Genomic DNA, 11,058 nt, shown 5'->3' on the forward strand with positions numbered 1-11,058 from the left:
GACAAGATAGCCTGGAATTTTTATGTCTTAGTCACTCAAAATTCTACTAGTTGTACTACTACTACATCGATCACTAAGCGTTGCTAAAACTGGTGTCTTGAAAGTGTGCAATTCTAGCAAAATGTTGCTGCGATTTTTCACTATATTTGCATAGTACTCCCTCCGTTTGTTTTACTTTGCATATAAGATTAGTCTGACAAACTTCATAAAGTTTGGCCAAATATATATAAGAAATTATCAACATCTACAATACTAGAAATATGCAACATGAAAAGTTTGATGCATCTAGTGATATCAATTTTATATTATGAATGTTAATATTTTTTTCTCTATAATTTTAGTTAAGCTTTACTACGTTTGACTTAAGATAAATCTTATATGCGGACTAAAAAAAAGGAGAGAGTACATGGTGTGGTGGGAATAAATGGTGATGGTTGGGTGTTACATGGTTCTATTGCTTAGAGAAGTGACTGAAATTCCTTTTTTAAACAAAGCATGTAGCTCCCACTTGGGCAGGGAGTACTAACTTAAGAATATGCAACACCTTCTCATCGCTGCATGTTACTCTTGAGTAAGTTAGACTAGCTAAGGATCGGAGGGAGTAGTATTTTAGTTCAGGTCTATTTCTTGCGTGGCATATACTTGATGTTACTACGATTAGCAAGCAATATGTTTCTCTGTCACGTTCAATTCGTCAAATCTGAAGGTGTATATGGCTCCTACACGGATGCCGGCACATATATAGTAAAATTTCCATGATTGAGATGTGCATCCTCCTAGCTAATTCGAGTGGTTGATCTCGCTCGAGCGTTGCGTACGTGTCCGTGTCGGACCTGGTCGAACTGCATTCCATGGATCATACGTCAACTCGACCGACTGAATGCACATGCACATGCACATGCACCACCTCGATCAGTGATTGCAAGCCACCATGCATGCATGCACTGATGCACCTACAGTCCCCCTACAGTGCCTGCACAGTATCCTACTTCTGTTTTAGTCCTACTCCCTGTGTTCTCGAATGTAAGTCCTTCTAGAGATTCCAACAAGAGGCTACATACTACGGAGAAAAATGAGTGAATCTACATTTTAAAATATGTCTATATTCATTCGTATGTTGTAGTTCATTTAAAATCTTTAAAAAGATTATATTTAGGAACGAAGGGAAGGGAGTAGTTAGCTACGCTTGGATATGTATGGAAAGAGCCGTGCATAATCGTGCCAAAATAAGTTGTCCAAAACGTCAGCTTTCAAGAGAAAAGTAGTAAGCAGTAGTACACGTTCAGCATCATGTGATCACGATCATTCTTTATATAATGGTGGTGGTGGATCTGTGTTACTATCCCCAACAGTATTCGATGGCTAGAGGTACTGGCCAGTTCAACGCCATCCGAGAAACGAGAGAGTTTGTCCTATGTTACTATCTTGAGCAGTGTTCGATAGGTAGAGATACTGTCCAGTTCAACACCTTCCGGAAAATGAGAGAGATGGTTCTAGTAACACCAACACCTGGGCCTTTCATTAATTTCATGATGTGCATCATATTTTAACAACAAAAATTAGAAAGATTTACGCAATATAAAAAAAGGCAGCCCGGTGCATGTAGCTCCCGCTTGTGTAGGGTCCGGGGATGGGTCCAATCACTTTGGGTCTATTGTACGCAGCCTTTCCCTACATTTATGTAAGAGGCTATTTACGCAATATGATATGATCAAATATATAGTGGAAACGTAGAAAAATATGTTCGGCATCTTATTTCGGCATTTTAAACATACTTTTGCATAAATACTTTTGACATGATGCTCATCTATGAGCTTGTTGAGAAGGTGTTTCCACAAATACATAACCCCTAAATTAAACTCATGCACGCATGTACATCTACTTTTCCCAATCATACTCGAAGATAATTATATACTGCCCGGTGGATCTATAATCATATCACAGATGTTGCTGTCCCCAGCCGTACTCGAAAGCTAGAGATACTGGCTCTTCAACGCCTTTCTGAAAAGAGAGCTACTCCTGGTTTACAACTACCTTTAAGTTAACATCCTGGCCGTTGATTAATTCGAGCATATCTTCAATATTTCCTGTCGTGTACTACGTACGTGTAGCATAGTCTTCTGTTAACCGGCTTTGGTTGGTGGGCTGTCGCTGACAATTTATTGCATGCATGCAGGAGGTGTACGTGCCGACGGAGTCGACGCGGCGCCGGCGCGGGGCGCTGCACCCGCGGCGGTACCCGAAGCCCCTGGTGTTCCACGACGGCCGCACCGCGTTCCGGCCGACGCCCGCCGCCACGCTCGCCATGTTCGTGTGGCTCCCGCTCGGTGCGCCGCTCGCCGTGCTCCGCACTGCCGTCTTCCTCCTGCTCCCCTTCTCCCTCTCGGTGCCGCTCCTCGCCAGCCTCGGCATGCACAACCGCATGATCGCATCGTCGTTGCCGTCTGCCGGGGACAAGAGCAAGGGCAACCTCTTCGCGTGCAACCACCGGTCGCTGCTGGACCCGCTCTGCGTGTCCGCTGCCGCCGGCCGGCGCGACCTCGCCGCGGCCACCTACAGCATCAGCCGCCTGTCGGAGATGCTCGCGCCGATCCCCACGTTCCGCCTCACCCGCGACCGCGCCGCCGACCGCGGGGCCATGCAGGCACAGCTCGCCCGCCGCGGCGGCCGCGGCGGGCTGGTGGTGTGCCCGGAGGGCACCACGTGCAGGGAGCCGTTCCTGCTGCGGTTCAGCCCACTGTTCGCGGAGCTGGCTGCCGGCGGCGTGGACGTGGTGCCCGTGGCGCTGCACCTGGCGGTGGACATGTTCCACGGCACGACGGCGGGGGGCAGGAAGATGCTGGACCCGCTGTACCTGCTGATGAACCCGGTGCCGTCGTACCTCGTCCAGTTCCTCGACCCCGTCGAGTGCGGCGACCAGGAGGCGCGCGCCGTGGCTAACGAGGTGCAGCGGCGGGTGGCAGAGGCCCTCGGGTACGAGCGCACCGGGCTGACGAGGAGGGACAAGTACCTCATCCTCGCCGGCAACGAAGGGGTCGTCGGCGCCGCCGCCTCCCACGACGGCGGCCCGAAGAATTAGCTGCAGCTGATGCCAGCGCAGTCTATTATTGACGAGTACAAAGCTAGCTTGTTGTCGCTGCTGATGGCGGCACAGTGCATATGCGTGTCCTCTCCTGCCTCGTCAGGGATTATGTGTGTTGTCCGGGGTGCTTTGTGAAAATATCACACTAATACAGTGTGCAATTTCTTTATTTTTGCAATCATAATATATACAGCGGTTTTGCTTGATTTGTTTCTAGGATAGAACAGCGAGTAGATCAGCGCTCCCGCCGCCGGCAGCGGACAGCGGCGGTTAGGCCTGTGATAGGCCGGCGGTTTAGAGGTAGAAGATGAAGAGTCAATCATTTTGGAGATTGAAGAAGATGATCTGGCCATCCATCTTGCATCCAACGGCTTGTGACGACTCGACTGACCCAAATTCGATTTTCAGTCACCTGACAGCTAGCCGGCCACTAATTCATTCCTCCACTGACAGGGTTACAATCAACTAAAACTAGTCGATCGACCCGACCCGGCGTAACCAACAAGCAGTGGATGTTCTTGCAATTTCCATGTACGAGTATATCCTTGAAAGAGAAAAGGAAATGCTGACTGAATGTCGTCACGTAAAATCCCACGTCACTCAGCTCAAAATTGCAGCACGTACAAAAGGCATGCAATTTTGATTCCTAGTACTAATCTTTCTGTTTGTACACAAAGTGAGGCGGGGGGTGAGAATGATTGTATTTGTCCTGGAAAAGGTGACAGAGATTTCTAACTGTAGCATGATGCTAAAGCTCACCCAGATGATGGAAAGTGTTTAAGGTTTGTGTCATTATCGAGCTTAATCATCACGCAAAGCAGAGACATGTCACTGCCACGGTGGCTAAGCAGAGGCACGTCACTGTCGCCAGTGGTGCCTGGTAGCTCCTTTTTTGATTTGCTACGCCATTTGGTTGGGAGCTTAATGGTACTGGTGAGTGATGGCTACATACAACTGGACATTTCAGCAGCTAGCTTTCACCATCTGTATGCTATCAAGTGTTGAGTCAGATCAGAAGACCATGAGAACTACAGCAAAGTCAAGATAAACATTTTTACTTCAGCAAAATAAATGCAAGTTCATCCCGAGAAGAATAGACAAGTTTCCAGATATAATGACATATATTTCTTGCACTTAGGGTAACATTTTTGGGCCTCATTGTAAGGCGAGTAACAATACATCCACCAGCATTGCCATACACATACATGCTCTCGTTTTTCATCTGAATTTCGATTCTCGAAATTTGAAATCTTACCAAGTCGAGTCGGGATGTTCGATGGCGTCTCAGCGTACGCGTACCATGCCAGTCTTTAGCATCCAGGGACGAACTAAGTTGGCCATTTGCCTTGCGTGGATGCACTCAAAATCCTTTATTTATCTTTTCCCTGCCCAGGTGAGTTACCATTGCTTCTTGCCCTTCCTCTTTTTCCTGTTACTACTACCACCGCCGCCGCCACCACCACCACCACCACCACTCTTTGCATGGCTTCCGCTGCCCGGAGAAGGGGGGTCGCCTTGCCCTTCAAACATGCCAGACTGCATAGCGTTCTGCAGCCACTCAAAGAACTCCTCATCGACTCCTGCATCCATGTTTGGGACTCCACCCCTCGGCCCTGACGTGCTCCCTTTGCCACTACCTTGCTTTGCCAAACTGGCATTCACGTGGAAGGTCGGCTTGTGGGTGTTCGGTGGACATCTCATTCCCTGGAGAACAAAACAGAAAATTGTGTATCAGTTCATATATTCCTTTGCTTCTCTTTCTGCTCCCTAGGCGGAGTGTGAAATAATGACCCTGACCGGAAGTGTGTCACTCCACTCTACGCCTCAGATTTCAGAAACCTGCAAATGTCCTCTAGCTGTAGCTATGATTTAGTACGTTTACTGCTTTCCTATTCACCATTCATTTTTTTATCTTAATAGTAAACTGAGAACCGGAGACAATGCCCAGAGAGATTCTGGCTAAACTTCAAACTAACAGTGGCAAGTGATCACCTTACTGAACTTATACTGCACTAATACGAAGTTTCTTGGTCACAGTTCTCATGAACGAAACACAGGATTTCAGTGGTTCAAACAGATAAGCATCTAGGTATACCATATAGTAGCCATGCCTTACAACACATAGATATGTACTGACCAAAGATCAAACTGATGAGCAATCAAATGTAATAAAGAAAATATTCATAAAACATATAAACTTTTACCTGACAGCTGAACCACTCGGTGACATCAAAAATGCTGCTTTCAGCACAAACAAATGCACGAGGCAGGTCGGGCTGCATAATTGTAAATATCATAAGACATCAGTCACAAGACATTTGTGGTGGCTAAAAGTTTTTGCAGTTGGTCATATCATGAGTTGGAATAATCTGACATTACCTTGTGCAGCATCCCAAATAGGACCGGTTGAAATGACTGCTCAACCCATCCATCACCATCTTTAGCCTGATGAAACTCTTTACAATCCTGTGATGAAGAAAAGTAACTTATACGGAACATTTACTAGTAGCACAGAATCAAAAGCAACCACAGCCATATACCAAAAGAAAATACCTGACACCATCTGCCCTGCAACTTAGGTCTTCCTGTATAGATCCACAGATGGAAATCGCCACATTTCTTGCAGGCTATTCTTCTTGATAGAGCAGAAGGTCCTTCATCAACACCTTCAGAGGGGCTAAACCCTTGTTGAAATGTACCATGTCCTCCTTTCTAGTAAACAAAATAAAACAGCAAAATAAATTATGGCATCAGATGTGTAGTCATATTTGATACTTTCTAAGGAGGAGGATAAATTAAAGCAAACTGAAAACTATGAAGCTGTATTAATATGTAGATAGTACATCTACTATTCTTGTGTCTTCTGTTTTTATCTCAGACCACCTTGGCAGAATGGATTGTTAAACCAACATAAACATTTCCCAAACACTAGTCTCATAAAACAACTGATGGCAGTTGCAAGAATAAATTTTACAATTGCAACACAAAATGATACCAGATATTAGGAACGTCACACTATTCAGACTGACAAAAAAAATTACTGCAACGAATACATATGAACCTATTGCATGTAACATGATTCCATCCCCAAACGATCGAACTGCCTACTGTCGGAAGTCACTTTCACATCAAAACCATGACACCAAACCATCATGGAAACTGCATGTTTGCATCAGAGCAATCAAGGACACCGTCTACAGTTGGGTCAAAAACCAATGAGCAATTGTTGCCACTGAAACCATCCAGCACCCTTCTGGTAAATAATGCTTTTCCAAGACATTAAATCAGGGCTATGGACAGCTAAATATAATGTTTTTCCAACACAAGACAATGCACACAAGAACATTGAACTTAACTAAACTGAACAGTAAAATACATACCAATTCCCTGGCCAGATCAACTTCCACTAGGAACTTAACTGAACAGTAAAATCCATACCACTGGTCAAATCAACTTCCACTAACTATGACTATTACTGGGCCAGGCTTCCGAAATTGTCCTCAATTAATTGAGACCAAATGAAAAAAAAAGCATTGTGATTTTGCAAATCCAGCAAAGCACAAATCAGCCAAATCCCGAATCCGCTCGTAAGTGGTAAAGTGATTGCTGGCAGTTTCATTTTTTTTTCTCAGGTTAACCTGAAAAACATGAACTATCATGCAATTGAATACTCCCTCCGTTCCTAAATATAAGTCTTTGGAGAGATTCCACACCATGGACTACATATGGAGCAAAATGAGTGAATCTACACTCTAAATGCATCTATATACATCCATATGTAGTCCATGGTGAAATCTCTCCAAAGACTCATATTTAGGAACGGAGGGGGTAGTTCAAATGCAAACCCTTCTCATGCACTTCAAAAACATGTCAATACACCATAATTAATTGAAACATGGCCACAGTAGGGTGATTCTCTAGTCCAGCTAAACTGGGTACCTTTCCCTCGCACAGGAGGCAACTAGCATGGATGGGTTAGCAGCAGTTGCAGGCAGTTACAAGAATGATGCATGGAACTACTTTTAAGGAAAGAAGATATAAGAGAAAACAAGCAAAGCGTAAATATTAAACATCATTTGGTAAGGAATAGCTAGGAAAACCTTTTGAGAAGCACCCTGGAACCGCCTGAAGTAGTTCAGTAGCTCCTCCCTCCTTAACTCATCGTCATATGTCTTTCGTTTCACTGAATCAAGAAGAACCTGTGTGTACAGTTGTGGACTCATGAATACATACATGATCTTATAAAAAGATGCATTTTAATTGAATATGTAATTATTTCAACAATGAATGGATGTGAACCTCATATGCGTTTTGAAGCTTTTTAAATGCATCAGCAGCTTTATCATTGCCCATATTCTTATCAGGATGGACTAACATAGCCTGCAAAATCAGTAATCACAATTAACAAAGATATAATCAAACCTTGCAGCATATGAACATTCATATGGCACTCATACAGCTGACATTAGTTTTATCTTTAGCATCACCTTTTTCTTGTATTCTCTCTTGAGTACTGACACATCTATGATTTCATACGGGCGAAATCCAAATGCTGAATAGTGATCGGCGCAATTCAATAAACGTGCCACTTCATCTTCAGAGGTTAACTCCTCAGCTCCACTTGTTGACGGATCACCAGGGCCACGATTAGATTGTTGAGTATATCCAGAATGTGAGCTGCTGTCTTTTGATGATTGCTGAAATTCCCCAAAGAAATTGCTTGATCTGTCTGAATTTTGATCAGAGTTCCTTGAAGAACCATTTTCATTGTCTACATTTTTCTTCAGGAACTGGACTAGAACGTCAGTTGAAAAGAAAGACAAATTCAGGCTCAAAAGTAATCCAAGCCATCCAATGTAGCTTCTTGCACAATACATTGAATATAGGCAGGTGACAAGCAGAGCAAATCGTTCATGCTTCAACAAAAAGGAAGCACCTGCATTTTAAGCAATGTTAGAGAATTTTTACACACTATGAAATGTTCAGTAAGAGTGGTCACAAAGGAATAGTAGACAAGTTGTAGAATATGACCTCCAATAATTACTACAGTGCTTGTTGTCCAAAAGCTTCCATACAGCCATAAAATCACCACTGCAAGCACCGCGACAAGCAGGACAGCAAAACCAATACCAATAAAGGCAACCACAGAAGCAGCAATCACCTAGATCACAAAGAGAGAATAGCAAAAATGAAAATACTGCCAGGACATTAAGCACATCTACTTTGATTTGACAATTCAAAGTTTCAAGTAAGAGAGCATAATAAAAACTTAGAAAGGCATCATCAACTGCAGAAGACTATACATGTTGCATGGACTAAACAGGCTAGTGATTAGAAATTTTACTGAAACTACTTTTGCACTCATGAGAGAAAAGTGCAGAAAATAAATGTTGACCAAGTCCAAACCACTGTTAGCACAGTAAACATTAAATTGTCAGCAAGGTAACTAGAAAAGAAGAAAAAGATAGTTGGTCATACCATGAACATGAGCATTTTCTTTATCCCAATCATTGCAAAAATTGACAACATGCTGCACCAAAGTATTGCAATAAGGGAATTTGTCCCCAGACGAAGCAGAGAATCGAAGCCCCTTATGTTGCAGTCTAACCAAACAGTCAACAAGAGCAACATCAGCTTTCCAGCACTAAACATCCAGGCCCGAGCAATAGGATAAACATACTCCATTTTGCCGAGGGCATAGGCACGCCCTTTTTCTGCCATTGCCATGAAAGCTGTGATAGCTGGCCTATTTTTCTCAACCAATACTTTGCTTTCTTCCATCACATACATCATCGAGGTTCTAAAAAGGGATGCAGCCATGGAAGTAACATGCCTGGTCTTCTCTTTGACTTGCTCTGTCAAAATACGCAATGGAGTTTGTTCTACTGATGAGTTTTTACCAAAGCCACGCCGTGAGGATTTCTTGCCATCTCTTCTTGGTCTGGTACTGCTGAAAGGTGGCCCAGGTTCTTCTGAATTTTGCATATCAGTACTGATATCTTCTGGTTGTTGTTTATGTGAAGTTATGTCATCAGATTTACCAAAGGAGGTGCCATTGCTTTTGTTATTCTTCTTGTTGCTTTTTGTTTTCTGGCCAGTGTTCCCTCCAGAACCATTTGATTTACCTTGAAGATGTGAACTTGGATCTTCACCATGCACTGGATCTCTTTCTGGTGTATTTAGTATATCACCATTAGTTGTATTTTGCCGATTAGGTGAAGCGAGATTCGGACCACTTTTACTTTGACTTCCTTTTCGCGCCATGATTTCACTCAAGATGGGGTGGATTCTCAGTTTAGGCAATGCATCACAGCAGTTCACACGGAAGGAGTAGCATGTCTTTCCGTTTTCCCTTGGTCAAACCCTACCTGCGGATAGAGAACAGCATATAATAAATATTGATTCCAAAGTAAGAAATCTTCCAAAGACATTGAACCCTCCATGTCCACGACACGCAAACAAACAACCAGATAAGTGTCAGATTTTGCTACTCCCTCCGATCCATATTAATTTTCGCTGAATTAATATGGAACCATATTATCAGCGACAATTTAATATGGATCGGAGGGAGTAGCTAAATTGCTAAGCCAATGTCATAGAGGTTGAGCACATCACTTCCCCAAGAGCAAGTCCAGACTCTTAGGGGCTGTTTGGATTGGCGCCCTTGCCTGCCCAGCCAATATATAGGTGTTGACCGGCGCTTCGTATCCTGTTTGGATGGAATCCAAATTTTCGGCACGCCAGCCCCGCTTGAGCCTTTCCCCTCTGTTTTTGCGCCAAAGCGCTGGCGAAACGGCGGCGGACAAATCGCTCGCCGATATTTTGGCGCCCCAACGACGCCCATGATTTGGCGGGACGTGCCTGGGCAGGAACCAAACAGCCCCTTAACTAACTCGAAATTGGCAAGCTCACTAGGCTATGGCACAAAATTCCTCCAAAACTAGACAACAAAAACAACATCTCTAAACATAACAACAAATCGATTGCTCCGAGAAAAATAAAAAATTATATAGCTCATAAACTAATAAGATTTCTCTCATGGTGACTATTGAATTCCCCAAATAAGTTCACATGCCAGAAATAGAGCAGCATCTCATCCCTCCCACGATGTCATTGATCAACCTCCGCCACAAAACCTAGGGTTTATTAGGGGACTGCACAAATCACGCGAAGGAGCATACAAGGAAAGCAAGGAACCCTCACCTGGCGGCGTCAGAGCTCCGCGGGAGAGGGCGGCGCGCATCGGGGACGGGCAGGCCGCGGGGCGCCGGGGCTCCACGGGGAGGGGCGGCGTCGAAGGGAGCCGGGGGGCACCGGGCCTCCGCGGGAACAGCAACGTCGGGTGGCGCTGGAAGGCGCCGGAGTTCCGCGGGGAGGGCGGCGTCGGGGGTCCTCTGGGCGGCGCCGGAGAGCGCAGGAGAGGGAGCGAGCGAGCGGGGAACAGCACGGAGAGGGGACCAGCGCGAGAGGGAGAGGGGTGGGGGGTGGAGGGTAGACAGTGGGTAATTTGGTCTTTTGGCGTGCCCCGAAGAGGATCTGGTGAATCCGGCTCCACGTGGAACATGATTTGACCGTTGATGGTCTTTCTCTCCGACTCAGATCAGATCGGACGGCCAGGCAATACGGTGGCGCTCTTTGTATGTTCTTGTTTGTGCACATGTCTTGTGTTTTTCTCACACAAGTGGGCCCAGGGGCTATCTTAGCTAGACCTGCACATGGGCAGCCCGACCTGGTAGCCCATCCCCGAAAGCCCGACATCTGGGCCAGGCTTGGGCTCAGTTTTTTAAGCGCAAAGCCCGGCCTGGAAGACTAAATGAGGCTTAAATACTTATTTTAGTTGAAAAATAGCAAAAATAATATATTAAATGCCCAAAGATAAAAAATTTAAATGAAAATTTGTATTATTCAGGTGTTTCGGGTTGGTCCGGGCCTAGGAGGTTTTCACTTCGGGCTTGGCCAGACCCTGGTATGATCAG

At 45.0% G+C, this 11,058-nt stretch overlaps 2 protein-coding genes across 2 annotated transcripts in view; one reads left to right on the forward strand and one right to left on the reverse strand.

The window, feature by feature from the left end:
• Positions 1 to 3,288, forward strand: part of LOC123123620 (probable glycerol-3-phosphate acyltransferase 3) — a 4,579-nt gene extending 1,291 nt beyond the window's left edge. The window contains exon 2 of the mRNA XM_044544158.1: positions 2,177 to 3,288. Coding sequence (XP_044400093.1) covers positions 2,177 to 3,079 — 903 coding nt within the window. The 3' untranslated portion in view covers positions 3,080 to 3,288. The remainder of the gene's footprint in view (positions 1 to 2,176) is intronic.
• Positions 3,289 to 4,184: 896 nt separating this feature from the next.
• On the reverse strand, positions 4,185 to 10,561 carry LOC123123621 (uncharacterized). The gene is made up of 10 exons (XM_044544159.1): positions 10,286 to 10,561; positions 8,561 to 9,450; positions 8,114 to 8,243; positions 7,570 to 8,018; positions 7,382 to 7,462; positions 7,183 to 7,281; positions 5,636 to 5,794; positions 5,462 to 5,548; positions 5,287 to 5,358; positions 4,185 to 4,786 (listed from the first exon to the last, which is right to left on the reverse strand). Exons 2-10 carry the CDS (start codon positions 9,344 to 9,346, stop codon positions 4,481 to 4,483), a joined length of 2,169 nt encoding a protein of 722 aa, XP_044400094.1. The 5' UTR covers positions 9,347 to 9,450; positions 10,286 to 10,561; the 3' UTR covers positions 4,185 to 4,480.
• Positions 10,562 to 11,058: the final 497 nt, after the last annotated feature.

This window comes from Triticum aestivum, chromosome 5D, assembly GCF_018294505.1.
Source record: "Triticum aestivum cultivar Chinese Spring chromosome 5D, IWGSC CS RefSeq v2.1, whole genome shotgun sequence".
NCBI lineage: Eukaryota > Viridiplantae > Streptophyta > Magnoliopsida > Poales > Poaceae > Triticum > Triticum aestivum.